Source organism: Maniola jurtina, chromosome 14 (assembly GCF_905333055.1).
Source record: "Maniola jurtina chromosome 14, ilManJurt1.1, whole genome shotgun sequence".
In the NCBI taxonomy this organism is placed as follows: Eukaryota; Metazoa; Arthropoda; class Insecta; order Lepidoptera; family Nymphalidae; genus Maniola; species Maniola jurtina.
The window spans coordinates 3586095-3606891 of NC_060042.1; the positions used below are offsets into that span (position 1 = coordinate 3586095).

A 20797-nucleotide genomic window follows, 5' to 3' on the forward strand; every position below is an offset into this window, starting at 1 on the left:
CTGGTAGTGGTAACTGGAATGTTTCGAAAAAAGTCCTCAAATACGTTTGCTATTTCTAAGTCGGAGTCAGTAATATGGTTGTTAATTTTAAGTTCCAATTTATTATTTTCCACTTTACGTTTCCCAGTTTCATCTGTGATGATATCCCAAGCTGCTTTGATTTTATTATCAGAATTAATAATTTTCTGTTTTATGTAAATTGACTTAGCTTGTATGCAAACATTTCTAAATAATTTTGAATAATTTCTTACATACTGAACAAATGTTGGAGTATAATTATATTGCTTTTCTGCATACAAGTCAAACAGCTTGTTCCTACTTTTATAAATGCCAGCAGTAGCCCACTCACTAAATTTAAGATTTTTAAACAATCTTTTTTCTATGACTTTAAAAATACAATTAAATTGGGAGTTTATACAGCTAAAAAAAGCTTTATAGAGTTCATCCGGACCACCCTGTGTAAGGTCAATTGTAGGTAAAGTAGATAAAATATTGAGTTTGAATTGCCTTACTTTTTTGGTGGTGACTGGCCTATACTTTATAACTTTTGTTATATTTTGTTGAGAGCTGGGAACAGATATCATTTGTCCACAGTGGTCGGATCTAAGAGTGGTGATAATGGATTTTTTAACAATTTTACAATCACCAAAAATGTTATCAATACAAGTAGCTGAAGTTGCCGTTACACGTGTGGGCTCAACAAAAATGTTTTCTAAATTAAAACTTTTAAATAAGTTAAGTAATCTGTCTGTGAAGGAGGTGTGAAGTAAAATATCAATATTAAAGTCTCCACAAATCAATATTTTTTTTGATGACCTACATATCCGCCTCAGTGCCTCCTCCATGACGTCCTCAAACAGAGAAAAGTCACCCGAAGGAGGTCGGTATGCGCAAACTATAATATATCGCTCCAGCTCAACACAGGACAGCTCAATGGTGCGTTCAACCGAAAGATTGAGAATGTCTTTTCGTTCCTTGTAATTAATGTTGTTGCGGGTTATTATCATAGATCCTCCGCGAATAGCCTTCTTTCTTGTGAACGCACTTGACAATGAATAATTTCCAAGATTGACAATTAATTGATAACTATTGAGCCAATGCTCAGTAAGGCATAGAATATCGATATCTAATTTTTTTATAAAAAGTTCAATTTCATATTCTTTTCCAGACAAGCCCTGTATATTTTGGTGTACAAGATTAATCATACATTGCTTGTCTGTTGTGTTACTTCTTGATTTAAAATTTTTACCATCCTTGCCGGTGAGGCTCTGTATGTTTTGATGTACAGTATTCATTTTACAGAGCTCCTCCGTTGTCTTACTATCTAGTTTAAACAAGCAATAGGGTTCCTAATAGTACTTAAACTATTGCTTGAGTCAATAATTGAAATATTAGTACTAGAAGTACTCGAGTCAATACAGAAAATATTAGTACTAGACGTACGGTTTGTAAAAGAGTCAAGAGACTTTGTTACAACACTTGTAACTGAATCATTTAAATTATATGCTAATAGTGAAGCAATATGCATCTTGCATCTCTTTGGAAGATGCATACTGTCACTGGTCAATCTAAACTTATTAGTAAAACTATTAATATCAAAGTAAGAAATAGCTTCGCTATAATATTTTGTCAGATTATACATTTTCAAATTTAATGTATGTATATTCTCATTTTGTTGTTTATTAAATGTACCAGAATAAGGAAAGGCACACAAAACAAATTTACATTTGGTTTTCTCATGTAAGATTAGTAATTTTTGAATGCATTTTACAATCTGTTGTTTTTTGACTTGTAAACTGTCCCCAAACAACAATATGACATTTGTATTGCTATCCAATGATTTTTCACTTAAATTATTAATTAAATGGTTAAAAGTAGCACCAGGGGAACATCTATTAATCACTGAATGCTTTAAGTAATGGCTCATCATGGAGCCGAGCCCTCTACCTAAGCTGTCAGAAATAATTACAGTTTGTTTTATTGGCTTAGTTGAGGGATTTATATTGTCTGATGAAGGAACCTTTGTGACATCTATGCTACACTGCTCTGGGCAAGTATCTGCTTTCACAGGGAGCACTGTAGGGCTATTTTGGCAAATTATAGGTACATTTGGAAAACAGTCATACCTATTTGTTAATGACTCCAAACGAGCCATGTTATAGTTACTTAATGTTAACAATTGGTCCGCTGCCAGTATTTGCTCATGGACCTGTTTTTGTGACAGCTCGTATAGGTCGGTAACTTTATGAAGAGACTGAGTCAATTTGGAAATTTCATCATTTAGGGTTTGAACATCCACATCATATTTATTCTGCAGTTCTGTTAAGGATATGCAACAAGCATCAAGCTTATTTACTAATTGGGAACGTTCCTTTTGTAATGATGAAATATTTCTTGCATAGGTTTTATGACATTTTGTCAATCTTTGTGTTTTCCTGATAATTTTGTTAAGTTTAATATATTTTTTTATTTTATTATGGCTATTTAAGTTTACTAAGTTATCTTTCCGTAGTGGGTTAGTATCTCTAGCACAAGGACTGTCACATGTCAGGTCAATGGTCACTACTGGCGCTATTGAGGATGAAGTGAGCAGTTCGTCATATAAATTATTTGTGTTCTTTGCTTCATAACTTTGCAATTGAGACTGAAGGTCGTCAATTGTTTTCTGAGCCCTACTCAATTCATTCTCTAACATAGAAATCTTGCTAAGAGCCTCATCGTATGTTTGGATGCACTGATTGAATGAGCCAACTGCATCCTGGAGTTGGTCCCGTTCCTCGAGTACCAGAGTATGTACTTTGTTCAAGTCAGCTAGTTCAGCCTTTAATTGAGTGTTCTTGGCAATAATGGCTCTTAACTCAACTTCACTGTCCTCTTGTTCCCTCAACAACTGTTCATTTAGCTGTTTCAGCGACTTCAGTTCCCGGAGGGCAGTTTTTAGTTTCTCTTGCTCCTCAATTACTGCTGCCCTCCTGGTTGTGGGTGCCATTGTGTGTATAAAATCCTGAAACACACCAAATAATATATGTGAGTGAAGGAAAATAGGAATAAAAGTTTACAGATATGGAGACAGAATGGTCTTAGAAAACAGAGAAAAAAGGACAGAGATTCACAGACTTAGAGAGATAAAATTTATATAAATAATTTGGTATGTCTACACCTACACTAACTGCACCAAAAGATTATATCATAATATGGGGTGCACTTTGTACCTATTTACTTTTAAAAGTTATTATTTAGCGATAGACTTAGTATTTATTATGTGTTGTGTAATGTTAGTATTGTCTGAGGCAGTAATCGTTATTCTCCAACTATACTTCCACTGTTTGTCAAGTAAGTGGAGAAAGGTTTTTGCCTATTGTGAGGATGGACGTGACTCGATGTTATCGAGAAAATGAAGAGTTGTGAGTAAGTATTGTGTAATGTTAGTGTTGTCTGAGGCAGCATTCGTTATTCTCCAACTATACTTCCACTATTTGTCAAGTAAGTGGAAAAAGGTTTTTGCCTAGTGTGAGGAGGGGCGTGGCTCGATGTTGTCGAGAAAATAAGAGAGTTGTGAGTGTAGTACCTAACCTAATTATGTAAAACAACATTCAAATAAGTACATAAAATATAAGATTAAATTAGGTACTAAAAGCAATACTCCCCCGGTTAAAGCAGTTAATTTTCAAACACCCGGCAGCCGCCCTCTGTACTCGAGTCCTTTGTCTGGTTGTGTCGCTTATTTATAGTTGCATGTCACGATTTATTTCAATATTTGAAACCACTTTATCATTAATAACAGTTTCACGCTGGTTTTTCACATATTTCTATTTAAATTTACTTAAAGTTAAATTAAATATAAGGAACAGCTGATTTTGCGACATGTCAGCTTGACGGTTGCGTTCCGTTTTCCGATCAAACGTATGATTTTAGGATTATTTGGTTTTTTACATTATAATGACATCAAATTAGTCGCAGGGAGCCGCTGGATTCAGGCGGCGCAAGGCCATGGCCTGCCGAAGTCCCTACAAGAGACCTTCCTATCTCCAGCCTCCTCTCCAGCAGTCTATCTACGTCTATCGGTTGATAATGATGATGTTGATGAAGACTAATTTAAAGACAAGTAAAATCAAAGTAATAATCATAAAACACAATAAAAAAGTAGGTACCTAGGTACTAAGCCTAAGTTTGAATTATAAAACACCACTCCAGCTGCAGCATAGGCAACGACTATTATGTAGGTATGGTGCATCGATGTATGGTGTTATTCGATAGAAACTTGGAACCATCGATGATAGGGTCCTTACCTATATTATTCATAAAAGTAAAGGAAATGGAATAATACACTACAGCTCAGATGATTACTGTATTTGAAAAAAAAACGTAGTTAGGTAACTAATTATTTCCTTACTTCTTTTAAATTTTGAATTTGTGTAAAAATTTTGGGTTTTTGGAGAAAATATAATCATAGAGATCTATGTCAACACCAAATCAAATGACTGACAAACGCGGGAAAGACTTCGTCTGTGGTGGCGTTTGCTGGCGCGCGTGTTGTGACTTTTTGGAGTGTTTTTTTTTGTTAAAACTGACTGGAAAGTGCTCTAAGGGGGTGCCGTGCGTATGTCGGGGAGCGCCGGTACAGACGGGGTCCATACTTGTATAGTTTAGCTAACTTGTTACAAATAACTACAAACTTGACATTGGCTAATCATTGTAAAAGCCAGACGAGAGAGAAAAAAAAAACGCAGGAAACGCCTGCACTGCACAAGACATTGTCAGTTGTCAGATAGAGACTGACATATTTTGTCAAATGTCGTATCGATCATCGCCGCCATTTTATGATTTATCTGCTGAATGCTGCAAACTTTTTTTTTTGTAAATATAGTATTGTATTGTCCTTAAATTTTCGATGCAGTTAGCGCACTGAATTTTCGCTTTCCTAGTTGAAAATACAAAATAAACGAATAAATCGATTTTGTAATAATTTTGTTAAAATTTACAACGAAAACTGCGTATTACGAAACGGCTTGCATTATTTTCTGCAAATGCCGTACGATGGCGTTTCCGTTGCATAATTATTTGACGCATGCGCCCTCATGCGCCACACATTGCAATCAGCTGTCAAAAAGAACTTTTTCACGTAAAAAACAAAATTATTTGTGTCTTGTCTTTAAATAATTCCCGTCAATATGGCGGGGCAAAATCCAGGATCGCCAACTGATTTTCAATATTTTTACGAGGATGAAGTGTATAAAATCAACAATCGTGGTCAAGTGGTCTTCGGTCTGGTTTTGGAGAACTATGAAGCCAACTCAAGTGATCAGGAGAGCGACATTGAAACACCTATACAAAAAGGAGAAATTCGCGTTGTCTGGCATCCTTCAGGCACCGAACGGGTGATTTCAGAGAAGTCGGTAAGTGTCAACCAATCGTTAAAAGTTACAATCATTTTATACGTAGAACCACATGAGTACTTACGCTCTGCTGCGTTTTAAAAAGAAACATCTATTAAATCCTAAATTTTTTGAATATTTAGAAAAATGAGGGTACCTATGACGAAAGGGATCAACCTTACAGTATCATAATTTTTGTAATGCCTATAAAAATTACATTTTAAGATGTTTCCACATGTTTCTAGATCATTGTACTCATAATTAAAACACTAAATTCAATTTAATTGGTATCGGAAAAAGCTAGAAATTTAATTGAAAATGACTGCAATTATTATCCTCAAAAAATCAGATATGTTCAAGACTAGATTCATGTGGTTGTATGATATGTACTGAATTTAGCAAGTACAAATGGAATTGTTACATTACCATGTGCTTCAAAATATTAACTAATTACTTTTTCTTGTAACAAGGTAAAATTAAATTATAATTTTATAAAACCCCCGACACATTTTTATTAGAATTTGACTGGACACTATTGGTAGGATAGTAATAACTGGTCTGATAAGAAAACTAGTAAAGAGCTTATAACTTTCAAATGGCTGAACCGATTTTCTTGGATTATAGCTAAAAACACTCTTGATCAAGCCACCATTCAAACAAAAAAAAACTAAATTAAAATTGGTTCATTTGTTTAAGAACTACGATGCCACAGACAGATACACAAACATACACAGATACACACATCAAACTTATAACACCTCTCTTTTTGGGTGGGGGCTTAAAGAAGAGTTCTTGGGCAAAATATAATAATATTTTGGCTTCAAATTAAAGATATTCTCAACCAATAATAATAATTATCATAAATGCACAAATTTCAATTTGCTAGTTTGCCACACATCAAAATAAGTCTTCTAACATGATTCCAGGCCACAACCAGGTTATACTTATTTTCTGAACTGATTATGCAAGCTTATTAGCAAAAATCATGCTAGATAGGGCATTTTGGTTTAACAACCTTTTAGTATGGATGTAACTGTGGGATTCCAGGACTGCAGGATTATGATTCCGTATTTATCATTATGTACTTGCAAGATACTCTCAAATTTACCAACCAGCCCGGCTAGCATGGGCAGTAGATAAAAATTATATCCCTGATTATATCCACTGATGTCATAGAAATCAGTGGATATAATCGGGATATAATTTTTATCTACTGCCCATGCTAGCCGGGCTGGTGAATCAAACCAGGGATAATATTCTTAACCTTCTTAACAGTCTACCAAATTGATGTTACATTAAAAAAAACTTGGAATAATTGAATTTATTTATTTAGCTAGAAAATGCTGGTGATCCAGAACTTGATTTTATTTATTCCAATAAGTACCTCCTATTCAAATCCTTTAGTTCACAAAAAATATATAAATCCCAACCTAGTGGAAGTTAATGGTCCACATTTTGATAACATCATGAAACCCTGCCAAATTGCACTACCTATTTCAACCTTTGCTTTTTAATTTTTAAGGTGGATGATAAGACAATGATTCATCTCATCTGTTTGTTGTTCTTGATCCTAAACTATTTAAATTATTATTTAACTGCTTTTGTTGGATTTATCCAAGTATATTTAATTATTTACTTAGTATACCTTGACAACATTCTAGAGAGGCAATCTAAGAATGCCAGTGATTGCAATGGATTGGAATGGTTAATGTGATCAATACTGATTTGACTGATCCTTTGATGTCTTTATAACCAATTTTGACTGTACTTATATTTAAGTGTGTTCTTATAATAAGAGTTTATAGTTTTGCCACAATTAAGTATCAACTACCAAAGTCTAAACCTTAAAGTCGATTTACCATCATATACTTGTGGCATGCATTGCAGTTTTTATAGTGTTATTCTCAGGTGGGATTAGCGGACCGTTCGCTCATGCCGGGCGATGTAGTACGTCGTCTTATCGCAGGCAAAGACACCCAGCGTGGCTACTGCCGAGATATAGTCATGACGGCCGCTTTACAGATAGTGGGCACTAAACATGTGATCCCCAATGTGGCCAGCGAGAGACTACAGCCCTTGGAGGAGTTTACACCAGATCTAGCTGTGTGTCTCGAATCTTGGGTTGGGACTTCTAAGGTGAGTAACTGTTGACCAAAGACTTTTTAATTTAAAGACTAGCTCTTGGCTGCAATAAAACCTACTAGCAAGTGATAATGCAGCCTAAGATCGCGATAAACTTAGCAATCCATACTATAATATTATAAATGCGAAAGTGTCTGTCTGTCTGCTAGCTTTTCACGGCTCAATAGTTTGACCGATTTTGATGAAATTTGGTACAGGGCGGACATAGGCTACTTTTTATCCCAGAAAATCAGAAAGTTGTCACAGGATTTTTATAGGCCTATCCGTTCAACCAATTTACATGAAATTTGATAGCTAAATCCATGCGAATGAAGTCGCGGGCATCAGCTAGTAAAATGTAAGTGAGAATTAACAATTGTTTTAGTCTTGATTTTTATCTAATGAAAATTGAGACAGATATTATAAAACAGTGATTCATCATTGTTGTCAATCATTCATCAAGTTATGTCAGCATTGTGATTTAGAGTCAGCTTACTGGTTAGTGGAAGAAGCCAGCAAGTGTCAGCATTATTGATTTCAATGAAATTGAATATTTAACTTGCATTTCATAATAATATGAAGTGTGGGCAAGCCAATGTAGCCAGATGTACATAGTATGTGGATGTAGCTTCTTATTTATTCAAACATCTTTATTGTTGACCATTTATTAAAGTTATAGAAAAACAAACATCTTTATTGTTAACCATTTATTAAAGTTATAGAAAAATACAGGAGACACATCTTAAAAATATATGGCAACCTTATAATTACAGTGATCTGTTCCAGGTCACGTTTACTTACTACTTAAGAACTAAGTAATCAGGGTAATATATCAAATGAAATATTTTATTGACATGAAATATTAGGAACTTGATTTTGCAGGATAAAAGTAGTCTTACGTCCATCTCAAGGATGCAAAATTGTGGCTCACATCTTTGTCCATGTGGATTAAGACTTTTTGAATACCATGGGAACTCTTTGTTTGGGATTTTCCGGAACCAAAAGCCTTCCTCGGAATGTGAACTGTCTCTGTACCAAATTTCTTTAAAATCGGTTAAACAGATGAGCTGTGAAAAGCTAACATACAGGCAGACACACTTTCGTATTAATTATTCATAAAATCATTATGACGTAGATATTTTAGTTATTTTAAAAATCCTATTTTGCTCCAGGCTGTCCACAGTAAACTCCGCCTAGTATCAGCGGACGGTTCTCGCTTGGAATACCCAGATCTAGACACGTGCCCCTTGGAAGACTACTCCATGCGTCGTCGCCGGGCCACAACCTACTCCTCATCAGAGTTCTACCCGGGACAGGTGGTGTATGGACCTCTGGGGACCTTGGATAACGCCAACTGGTTGCACATGACCAAGGAAATGAAGGCCGCTCGGAAACATAAGATGCATGATCATAAGGTAAGCTTCATCATCAGAACCTACTGCCGGCCCACTACTGAGAATTGATCTCCTATTAAGCTGAGATCTACAGCGCGAAAATCAAAGTGTGTTTTTAGTTTTATATATCTCAATCTTAGAGTGAAAAGGGCTTAAACTGGGCTGTGGTCCACCACTTTGGCCAAGTGTAGATTAGTATACTTCACACAGCTTTGAAAACATTAAGATAAACTTAATTAAGCAGGTTTCCTCAGGATGTTTCGTGAATTTTCGGGATGTTTGCTTAAAAACGCACACTTAAACCCAAAAAGTTAGTGGTAGCCAAGAAGCTGCTGCTGTTCCAAGCGGCAATCAGTATTGAACAGAAACTATACAAGTTTAAATTAAAAATTTATAATACCCCCGACAAGTGAAGGTTACAGCAACTAGAAAAGAACTGATAACTTTCAAACGGCTGAACCGATTTTCTTGGATTATAGCTAAGAACACAGATACATAGATACACACGTCAAACTTATAACACCCCTCTTCTTGGGTTGGGGGTTAAAAATAGGGGCGATCACAATAGGTCTGCAACAATCAATGTGGTACAGGGTCTGAAAGAGCCCTTCACAGCCGCCAATCAAGAAGAAGAATAAAAGCTTACCTTAATAATATAAAGATAGCTTATTCATTAAAAACAAGCTCATTCAAAGAAAAGCTAGTATGTGCAATATCTCAAGTTTCTTTGTCTTTGATATGTCATTCAGTGTCTAAAAGATCTATTCTTTATTTATTTGCATTCATGTCTTACATCATAATAAAAAAAATTATAATATTACAACATGAAGCCCCATTAGGGCGCTGCAAAGTAATTAAATATAAATAAAATGTCAGGTATACAGGGTGGTCAAAAAGTCGAGGATCAAACGCGATAGGGATCTATGTCCAGCCGTGGACGCGTGCAGGCTGATGAATGGGTATAATGTAAAGTGTGCCCCTGTCCACAGTTCACGGTGGAGGCGGTGGTGACGGAGAGCGTGAGCGTGCACTGGCAGTGCCGCGCGCTGTGCACGCACTTCCCGGAATCTGCCGCGCCTCAGCAGCCCAAGATCCTAGTCGAAGGTAAAACTATTTATATGTAAATTAATCAGTCAAGTGTGGACTCGCACATGAAGAGTTCCACAAGAATTCTAAAACCTTCAAATCTTTCTCGTCTCAATCAAAACTTATTTTCAAATCTGTTCCTTTACTTCTTACAAATTTCATGATTTCAGGTCAACGGTAAGTACCCTATAGGTTTTGAGTCCCTTCATTGTCTTGAGGGTTAAGTTTGTATAAGGGTTTCTTTTTTCCTTTTGAGGTATTGAGATAAGGAACCCTAAAAACCGGTCAAGTGCGAGTGGGACTTGCGTACCAAAGATTCAGTACCTCGGAAGAATATGTATATAATTATTTTGTTGCTTAAATTATCTCCAACTGTAAAATATGTTGGCATAGTTTCAAAAAATTTTATGATTTGCTTCAGGTGAAGATCTGAAGAAGCTGAAGCTCCTGAACGTGTTTGAGCCGTGCACACTGCAGGTCGGTGATCGCAACTTCCTCACCATCGGCTCCGAGGACACCTTCATCAGCAAGAAGCAGTGGAGGAAACAACAGAGTGAGTGCCTCCCTCATCCAACCACAGTATAACCAGGCCAGGCTTATACTTGGTCACCTGCCCGACGAAAATAAACCTTTTAGGATTCTGTATCTCTAGAGAAAAAAACCCCTAAGCATTTTGTTGTCTGACTGTCTGTCAGGGCCCATCCAAAGGATTCAATATGTATAAAATTCAAAATTCAAAATATTTTTATTCAATTAGACAAGGGTACTTTCCATTGACTAGAATCATGAAATTTGGCAGGTAGCAATGCTTTATAGCACAAGTAAAGGGAAAAATCCGAAACTCATCACTTACACCACTTAACTTACGTGATGTAAGAGTGTTAAAGAGAGATTAATTTTAAAATCGCAAGAAACTTACCCAGAAAACGTCAATTTGAGACAATAGACACACTGAGGTTGAAATCTTTAGAGCGCACTTTGACTTTGCTTAGACTTAAGTTTCAGCTAAAACGAGACAGATTTATGCCAGGGGTATAACGCTGTCTCGTTTAAACAGTGTCTTAAGTCTGAGCAAAGTCAAAGTTCACTCTATAGATCTCAGCCCAAGATAAAACAAAAATGACAGTATTATTTGTGTTTCCCTTTGAAGGCAAATACTACAGGAATCTCCGTAAACAAACCCGCCCCGTCAAGAAATCTTCAAAGACTGATACTAACTCGTCAGAACAGATTCCGTCGCGACCCAAGAAGCGTGCTTCGTCACACAGAAAACTGAAAGCTGCTGAAGTTAGTGTAAGTATCCAATCCATCCAAAACCATAATCCATCCATATCCAAACTAATATTACAAATGCGAAAGTATGTTTGTTTGTTGTTTGCCCTTGAATTACGCCGCTACTGAGCAATGGATCGACCTAATTTTTGTATGGATACATAGTTGAAGACTTAGAGAGCGAAGTGGTCTACGTTTTATCCCAGCAAATTAGAGTTCTTAAGGGATTTCATGTAGTACTATTTGTATAAAGATTTGCGCACTATTCAGAAGCCGTAAAACTAAGATCTAGTGCACAACCTGTATACAATTAGTATTACGGCTACTTAAAGATATGTCCTAGTGCATATCTATTCAGTGGTATGTCTAGGTAAATAGGATTCATCTGTCCCTTCTTTTGTTTGTTTTCACTAAAAAATTTGTTACACATATAGCACAACTCCACACAGAATGATATGGAAGTGGATGGTCGGGATGACAAACTGGAATCTCTGGACGACGCTCTCCGGGAGGCGGCCAACTGTCCCAGCATCAAGATCGAGCCCACGGGAGACGTGTCGCTGCCCATCGTGAGTAGCAGCCAGGAGGATACTGCTACTGAGGAGAAGAACGACTCTGGTATCAGGTAAGAATCAATGCAGGAAACTCATGCCATCTCAAGCCTATGTACGTTAGCCAAATGAAATCTTTTCAACGTTACAGTAACCGGCAAGAAAGATACACATTGAACTTTAGAAAGACATAATCGGTAGTCTCAGTTACGTAAATCAATCTACTTACGACACTGCGGTAAGGCCGTTTTAGAGGCACCTAGATTGGAGCAATCTTGGGTGGTACATACGAATCTGCAACTCAATGTATTAGATGCATATCTGCTCCTGCCGGCCGATTTAGGAGGCGATCTAGGATCTGACATCGAATGATGTCAGATCCATTACAAATTAGCCTTTAGTTGCGACCTCACCTGGTGGTGAGTGATGATGCAGTCTAAAGTGGAAGCAGACTAACATGGAAGGAATATGGCCTTATCGATTTCTACACGACATCGTACTGGAACGCTAAATCGTTTGGCGACACAGCTTTGCCTGTAGGGTGGTAACTAGCCACGAACGTAGCCTCCCGCCAGACCAGACCGACAATAGAAACTATTTCGCGAATTGCCTCTGTCGGAAGTCAAACCCACATCCACTCACATTTGTTGAGCATTGTCTTACTCATCAAAACATCACCAAGCACGAATTATATACGCCATTTATATAAGCGTAAGATGTCTAGTCTATAGTATAATGTTATTGACTCTAACCCATACTGTGGTCCACTTATGCTGTATTGTTCTTGCAATTCACAAGCGCGCGTGACCTTTATTTGTGGTTACGTCGTATATATGGACTTAAACACAAGCATGAGCCACGTGCACTCGTGAAATGCAAGAACAATAACAATAATAATTTTATTATCTCTGTCCTTATCACTAGTACGCAATAATATCGGCAGTTTATTTACATTCTTTCTCTCGTCTCGTTGGGCTTACTCTAGTAATTGAATAACAAAAGCATGTTGTACTAAAGTGGGCTAAGTAAATCCCACACACGCAGCCCGGAGCCGGCGCGCGAGGCGAGCGACAAGGGCGTGCTCAACGGCGAGCGCGCCGACCCCAACGACGATGACTCCGACAACTGGGAGAACACCAGCAGCGATGGCAGCGACACGGATAGGTACACTTGTACCACTTTCATAAATATTTTTCGTAAATAAATTTCGATGTATAGTCAAAGGCCGTTAATCGTTTAACACTTTAATGATCGCGTGGCACAGTTATGCACATGCGTTAGGTGTGTGTGGCGTGTTTATAGAAAAAGGTCATAAGTGCGACAAGTTTTTGATGCAATAGTTTCGCAGAAATGCTACTCGAACTCTGAGGTCGATCGTACCTGCGCAGAAATCTTATCCCGCTTTCGTTTTTTATTCACTATAAGCATTACAGGCATTTTAAAACAGGGAATTTTAAAATTCCCTGCGCCTTTATTTCAACCGCGCATAAAGTTGCACATACTTATTTTACAAAAACAAGGTGTCTCCTGAAAATTACCATCGGGGCATCTAGTACATGTGCGCCATAGAAGTTTGTCTCTGAGGGGTTCAACGTCCCAACCCAAGCTGAGTGACCTACCTATTTGAGGTGTTGCACTACGTACAAGAAAATATTAATTCTATTTTACAATGCCCGCACTATGTATACAAAACTTTTGATTCATGTATTTAGTACATATTGTATTGCGTTGTATAAAGATTTTTCTAATTGTTTTTTTTTTACGCAGCGGTGCGACCTGGTCATCCCGTTGCTCATCAGCAGCGTCAGGGTCCGGAAGAGGCGCTAGATCTCCCCAACTGGCTGTGAGACTACTCCGAGGCAAGAGGTTGAAGCGAGCCGCCCGCAGAGCGCCGCCCGCGCCTCCACCGAGACGCAGCGCCCGCGTCGTGGTCGAAACACTGCATACCACCAGCCGAGCCAACGTCGTGTGGCAGGTAAGAAGGGATACCACTAGGATAGGTGTGAGATCTTGAGATAGTCTTCCTAACTGACTGTGAGACTACTCAGCAAGAAATTAAAGCGAGCCGCCCGCAGTGCACCACTTCGCCGTGTCAAGTGGTCAAGACACTGCATACCACCAGCCGAGCCAACGTCGTGTGGCATGTAAAGAAGATTCTTCTGCAAGCTTTTACAATTTATCACTCGTCATTTCGATATTCATCAATAGATTTGGATTCAAAACAACGATCCCAGGTCTCCAAAATCTTTATGCTTAAACTGTGAATTCAGAAAGTCTTTTTGTCTAAGGCGCCATCTAAACGGACGAGAGAATCCACGAAATTCGATACAAACGCTATAGGCCAATCTCCACAGGGCGGTGATAGCTTGTATCGAATTTTGTCACACGGCGAGACTATCGCCGGGATTGTATCGTCTGTGGAGATGGCGCCTTAGTCTAGAAAAGGTTTTCTCAACACAGTAACAGAGTGAACTAGAGTTAAGGAACTCTTGATCCTGATTAGGCTATGGTGACGTGAAATCATAGAAAAATAGGGCTATCTGCGTCAAATGTACTAACATTTGACCACCATTTCACGCCTGCCAGTGACGTCGATGCCTTGACGTTTTGTTAGAAGTTCCCTAACTCATGAGTCATGACTCATGTTAAATGACCAGGGTTTGTAAAATGTAATTTTGAATCTTGTATCGCCAATTTTTAAACTATCCCCTTTGTGGCTCTTCCATTCTACGCGACATTGGCGAAGTGCATTGTGCTGGTGTGGCACTACTAAAAGCCATTATACAATATAAGAAGTAAGCTGGCAAACAGTATTAGGTCAGTGTCATCAAGGATGTATGTTTGAAATTGTATCCATTAGACAATTGCAACTGCATTTCTGAACTTGTTCCTCTTCCGGTTTTCTAAAGCGATTTCTCTGGGACTGTTCCAAAGTAATTTCAGTATTTATGGGGATTGAGACAGGATCCAAGGTCACCATTGATTTGAGTTGCTTTGCATAGCATGTTTCTTTACTTACAGGATGGAACAATAGAAATGGGCATACCATCAACTCAACTTTATCCGATACACCATTTGGATGGACAAGAATGTTTTCCGGGCGATTTCGTCATCAACGGGGCAGCTAATGTTGAAGAAAACCAACAAGTACGTTCAATTTATTTTTCTTGACAAAATACATTTTCGAATCCACATAAGATTTTGTTATGACCAAAAAGTTGTAGCATGTTATATGTGCATGTAATGTACCTAATAACTTCACGTTCGCAAATATTAAGTAAATCAATGGCCCGGAGCCAAACAATTCAAAAGCACTTGTAAAAGTTTATTTGAATAAAAATCTATTCTATTCAATTACTAACTTTAGTCAAGTATCATACTATTCCATAGAGATATGATAAAATGTGAAAGTGTGTCTCCTACGTTTTCACGGCCCATCTGTTTAACTGATTTTCACGAAATTTGGTACAGATACATACATCTATCTGATTTTTCCTACAAAAACTTTACCAAACTTAACAACAACACAAACACCGAATTCGAACTCTATATAGCGAAATAGAAGGGAACGTGTATTTTATTGCGTTATGAATTTTCGTTGAACGGAGACTAAAAGAGTAACAATGTAAACTAAACGAACCTTTGCAATTTCTATGTTATAAGGAGTTTTTTTTTACTCTCTCGTCTGGCTTTACAAAGATTAGCCAATGTCAAGTTTGTAGTTATTTGTAACAAGTTAGTTAAACTATACAAGTATGGACCCCGTCTGTGCCGGCGCTCACCGACATACGCACGGCAGCCCCTTAGAGCGCTTTCCAGTCAGTTTTAACAAAAAAAAAAACACTCCAAAAAGGCAGAGCACGCCCGCCGGCTAACACCGACAAAGACGAAGTCCAAGGAGTGTTTTGTTAAATAGCAGTTTACAATATAGAGTTAAGACTGTATTTGTATTTTGTCTTGAATAAGGCACAAAGCAGATGATCTCAAACAAGACGAAAGGTGAGACAAAGGCTGAGATCTATAGAGCGTACTTTGACTTTACTCGGACTTAAGACACTGTTAAAACGAGGAACTATATCGCCTGGTATAAATCTATCTTCTTTCAACTGAAACTTAAGGGCCAGCACACATATGGCGGAGCGCAGCGCAGAGCATTTTTCACAGTCAAAATATTATCGACATTGTCCTCATTGAAATAATATCTAAAATCAATTGTGCATCCGCGCGCAGTCCCGCGCATTCTTTGGTAGAAATTCGCGTAGTAAAATAAAAAAAATAAAAATAAAAATCCTTTACTTCGACCATAAAATTGATCAGTAATGTGTCACGCGGTTAGAAAACTTCGCGGGCATGCTCTGCGCTGCGCTACGCCATATGTGCGCCGGCCCTTAGTCTGAGCAAAGTCAACGTGCGCTTTATATAGATCTCACAGTTAGTTCCCACTGTACGTAGTTCAGCGGTGTTCGTACAACCAAGGCATATAAATGACGTCCGAAGTGTTGTTTTAGTTAAAACACCGTGAGTACGGAGTGGTGCAGCGCGTGGACCACCACGGCCGCACGGCGATCGTCAACTGGTACCGCACCTACACGAGCTCTGAGGATCCCGTGTGAGTATATAAGTATTACAATTCAGGGGTTATACGGTTCTGAAGATGCCATTTGGTTTCTGTACGCGCTGGGTGAAATAGGGTATTTTTACCCTTCTAAGGGTTCCGCCCTTATAGGATCACTTTGTTATCTGTCTGTCTGTCCGTCTGTCAAGAAAACCTATAGGGTACTTCCCGTTGACCTAGAATCATGAAAAGCAGGTAGGTAGCTCTTATAGTGCAAGTAAAGATAAAAAACCGTGAATTTGAGGTTACATCACAGAAAAAAAAATTAAATGTGTTTCAATTTTCAAAGTTAGATAACTATATCATATGAAAGGGCTTTATTTATATATTCTAAAACAGATTTTTATTTATATGATAAATCAAAAACTATTAGTTTTTGATTTATCATGTAAAATGTCGAAATAATACCCGAGTACGGAACCCTCAGAGCGCGAGTCTGACTCGCACTTGACCATTTTTTCGATTGCTTATTGCTAATAGAATCTTGTTTATACATTTTTTGTTTTTTTTTCTGGCCTGTAAAATACCCTATTCGGCCATTCTTCTTTTTGTTAACAGTAACTTTTCCCCCAGGCCACAACTACTGTACGAGAGCGAAATGAGCGTGTATGATCTGAAAGACCACCCGGACTTCCAGTACCGGCCGGGGACCGTCGTCATCCGCGTCGCCAACTTCACCGGCGAAGACGCCAACTGCACTGCGGGACAGGTCAATATCATTTGCTTTTGCATGTATGTTTTGATTCAATATTTACATCATTGAAGCATAGAAAATATTATTTATAAGTGACATAGGCTATAATTTATTTAAAAAAAATTAGGGATCCCTACGAAAAATTGTAATAAGCTACCCATGCGAAGCTAGGGCAAGTCGCTAGTATAATATAAAGTATGGATTGTTATTTGTGTATATTTTTTGTGTAGGTCATAGACAATTTCCCAACTGGACGTGTCAAAGTGTGGTGGGTTGATGGACACACGAGCATGTGCTGGCCACAGGATCTTTATAAGGTACTGATTTTTGAAGTCGAATCATATTCAAATGATGTTCAAAAGTGTATTTTATGCTGATATATCTTTGAATTAAATATATAGAATGGTAATTTTGGACAAAAATCGTTCCACAAAGTTGACAAACCAAAATATACATTTAGGAAAATTCGATACTTATGCCATTTCACTGAGAAGGCCTGTGAGGTAAAATGCGGGTTACGGCAGAGTGACAATTGACGTAAAAAAATCAAGGAATTTAAGATGAATGGTCAAATAGCACAAGCTTTATGCTTAGTTAAAATATATTAAATTTTAGTTTTTGGTGTATATAGTTAGTTGTTCTAAGGCGACACGTCCATTATCTTGTTGACTTCATCTGTACACACTTTTTGGAGCTAGTTTTTTTTTCATTGCTTGTACTACTTGATTGTATTATTTTCATTATCTGTAATGTGTATTTAATAAACAAAATGAAATAAACAAAATTGCCATAATTGACGTGGCAAATTTTTTTTTTGGAAAAAAAACTTCCGTCACTCGCAACCGCACATTGCCCAATGAGTCGTCTCAGTCAAGCTTTACACCTGTAGGTCTTACAGGTTGGCGAGTACGATTCCGAAGACGGCGAGTTTTTGGGCTCCGACGGGTCGGGATCGGAAGACTCGTGGGAGACGCAGAGCTCTGTGCCCGAGCCTCGCACCCCTGACGTGCCGCCTCCTGCGAGGGCCACCAGTGAAGTACACCCCCTGCAGCCAGGTAACTATGACAAATGTTAGACCAACCACCCTGCCAGGTATTAAGATATGACAAACGGATCAAATGAGTGGATTAAAAGACGTGGGAGAGCAAAGCTCTATATCAGAGCTTCGCTCATCTGACGTGCCGCCGCCTGCAAGGTCAGCTAGTAAGGGACAGCCCCGATAGTCAGGTAACTATGACAAACATTGGACCATCCACCCTGCCCGGAAATAAAATATGACAAACATTGGATCAAATGAGTGGATTAAAAGACACGTGGGAGAGCAAAGCTCTATGTCAGAGCCTCACACTTCTGATGTGCCGCCGCCTGCTAGGTCGGCCAGTAAGGAACAGCCCTGACAACCAGGTAACTATGACAAATATAGGACCAACTACCCAGCCAGGTACTAAGATATGACAAATATTGGATCAAATGAGTGGATTAAAGGCACGTCGGAGACGTAAAGCTTTATATCAGAGCTTTGCACCTCTTGCGCCGCCTGCGAGGTCGGCCAATAAGGAACAGCCCCGACAGCCAGGTAACTGTGACAAATATTGGACTAACTACCTGGCCAGGTAATAAGATATGACAAATATTGGATCAAAAAAGTGGATTAAAAGCCACGTGGGAGAAGTATAGCTTTATATCAGAGCCTTGCACCTCTGACTACGAAGTAACTAAGTTTGTTATAAGTTTATTAATGTAAAATGAATGTGCAAAAATACAGATTATTTATTTATTTGACTCCAACATCCATTGGTTCACTGATACACGTGATCTCCCACTTCAACGTACTAACCTTGAGAGCTATGTTAGTCACTTTCGTTCTTTGGCGAATCACTTCTCTTCGAACTTTATCCCTCAAAGAAATTCCGAGAATAGCACTGGAGTCGATAGACTGGCCTTGCTGGCAGTGTCCACATTTCAGCACCTTAAGTCATTTTTTTATTTTATTTCATTACAAGTTAGCCCTTAACTGCGATCTCACCTGATGGTAAGTGATGACGCAGATTCGTTATTAGTAGGACGCACTGATTGAAGACTTTTGTCTTCAGGCCTTGTGGTACGAGCGATGAAAAGACTCGATGACGTTTACCAAATGCTGCACAGCCTAGCTGTATTCTCCTATCGATCTTCTTCTACAAACTCTTCTTACCCAATCGGAAATTTTTCCCAAGGTATGTATAGGCTTGGCCATCTTCGAATCATCCGTCAACAATAAAATTGGCCCTGGAGCGACCAGTTATTTAACATAATGGTCTTGTCCAAATTCAACCAGAGACCAATAATAATGGGGATCCACACTACCAATTTATCCCGATAGGTGGCGTATAAGGTTGCCATCCACCCTCCTTCTTCTACAACCTTACCGCACGCCACCGCAAGCAATTTCACTCTCACCATCTGGGTGCCTGGTGCCCTTCGACCGCCCGTTGTGCCAGATCCTATTTTCCACGCACATGCAAACTGGAATCAACTCCGCATCGGCGTTGTGCCCACTAGATTACAACGTGGAGTTATTCAAGGGGCGGATCAACAAATTCCTGAAAGGCCGGCAACGCATCGGCGGTACCTCTGGTGCACCAAATGTTCATGTGCAGTGGTAATCACTTAACATCAGGTGACCCGCCTGCTCGTTTGCTCGCTATTTTATTATTAAAAAAAAGTCGCTTTTGTATCCCCGCAGTGTTCGCAAGCAGTCCAAGCGAGGAAACAGCGCTAGTGCCAGCAGATATTACAGTCCCAAAGTTGCTGGAGCCACGGGTGGCCGCGCACATCGAACGCGGACGAGTGGCCATGCGACGCCTCGAGGAGATGTTCGCCAAGCAGCCTACGCTGCAGAGCCAGGAGGTTGGTTCAAGAAGTAACTAATGGCCAGCGTACATCTGGCGAAGCGCAACGCCGAACAGTTTCCACTGCCAAACCACTATCGATTTTAAACTTGTTGAAATAATATCGAAAATCAATTGACACAACTAGCCATCAAGTAGTAGCTTGGTAATGAAATTATGGTTTTTGGATTTTAGTAAACCTGAAACGAAACATTGCCTTTCAGATAATGCGGAAATTGCTAAACCTGTACAAAGACTGTCGATTCTTGGATCGATTGATGGGAACCACTTTCTTTCATGAGGACCACTTTTTGGTGAGGTTGCTTTACCGTAATAACTGTCTTGATAGTTATAGTTTTTTAACCCTCTATATTTTTATAAATTGCATATTATGAGAAATTCTGTCTGAAAAAATTCGAACTCTAGCCGAAAGGTTCATCTAATACATACTCATGCAGATTGTATTAGATCCAGCAGACTGTAAAAATTTTGGTGGATCGGTCGTGCGCTTCTAATGTTTGCTGAGTGAGTGCGACAAAAAATTCTCTGATAGACAATTCTGATAATATGCAGCTGGTAAAACCCTATATGCGCGGCGCTCCATGTTAATATTGTAAGTGTGTCTGTCTGATTTCCTGGTAAATAACCTATTTAACAGATTTTGGTGAAATTTAGAGATAGCAGATGTGTATTCAGAACAGTGATGGCTTGCATCCTGGAGATGGGCATAGGCTACTTTTATCCCAGATAAAATTAAAAATTTCGTATGGGATTTGAAACCTAATTCCACACGAACAAAGTCGCAAGATAAAAATTGTT

At 38.6% G+C, this 20797-nt stretch overlaps 1 protein-coding gene and 1 long non-coding RNA gene across 12 annotated transcripts in view; both read left to right on the forward strand.

Moving 5' to 3' along the window:
* LOC123871914 overlaps window positions 1-20797 on the forward strand; it is a 575184-nt gene that overhangs the window by 441138 nt on the left and 113249 nt on the right. The gene's annotated exons all lie outside the window — the stretch shown is intronic.
* LOC123871876 ((E3-independent) E2 ubiquitin-conjugating enzyme) overlaps window positions 5065-20797 on the forward strand; it is a 32684-nt gene continuing 16951 nt past the window's right edge. For 2 of the 11 annotated variants that reach the window (XM_045915875.1, XM_045915885.1), the window contains exons 1-16: window positions 5065-5396; window positions 7272-7511; window positions 8669-8911; window positions 9880-9994; window positions 10398-10529; window positions 11127-11269; window positions 11683-11873; window positions 12817-12963; window positions 13567-13774; window positions 14821-14946; window positions 16308-16408; window positions 16988-17123; window positions 17339-17425; window positions 17998-18163; window positions 19834-19997; window positions 20203-20292. In XM_045915875.1, the coding sequence (XP_045771831.1) occupies window positions 5172-5396; window positions 7272-7511; window positions 8669-8911; window positions 9880-9994; window positions 10398-10529; window positions 11127-11269; window positions 11683-11873; window positions 12817-12963; window positions 13567-13774; window positions 14821-14946; window positions 16308-16408; window positions 16988-17123; window positions 17339-17425; window positions 17998-18163; window positions 19834-19997; window positions 20203-20292 (2514 nt within the window). In that variant the 5' untranslated portion in view covers window positions 5065-5171. The remainder of the gene's footprint in view (window positions 5397-7271; window positions 7512-8668; window positions 8912-9879; window positions 9995-10397; window positions 10530-11126; window positions 11270-11682; window positions 11874-12816; window positions 12964-13566; window positions 13775-14820; window positions 14947-16307; window positions 16409-16987; window positions 17124-17338; window positions 17426-17997; window positions 18164-19833; window positions 19998-20202; window positions 20293-20797) is intronic. The other 9 variants (XM_045915877.1, XM_045915882.1, XM_045915884.1 and 6 more) reach the window with 9 other exon arrangements.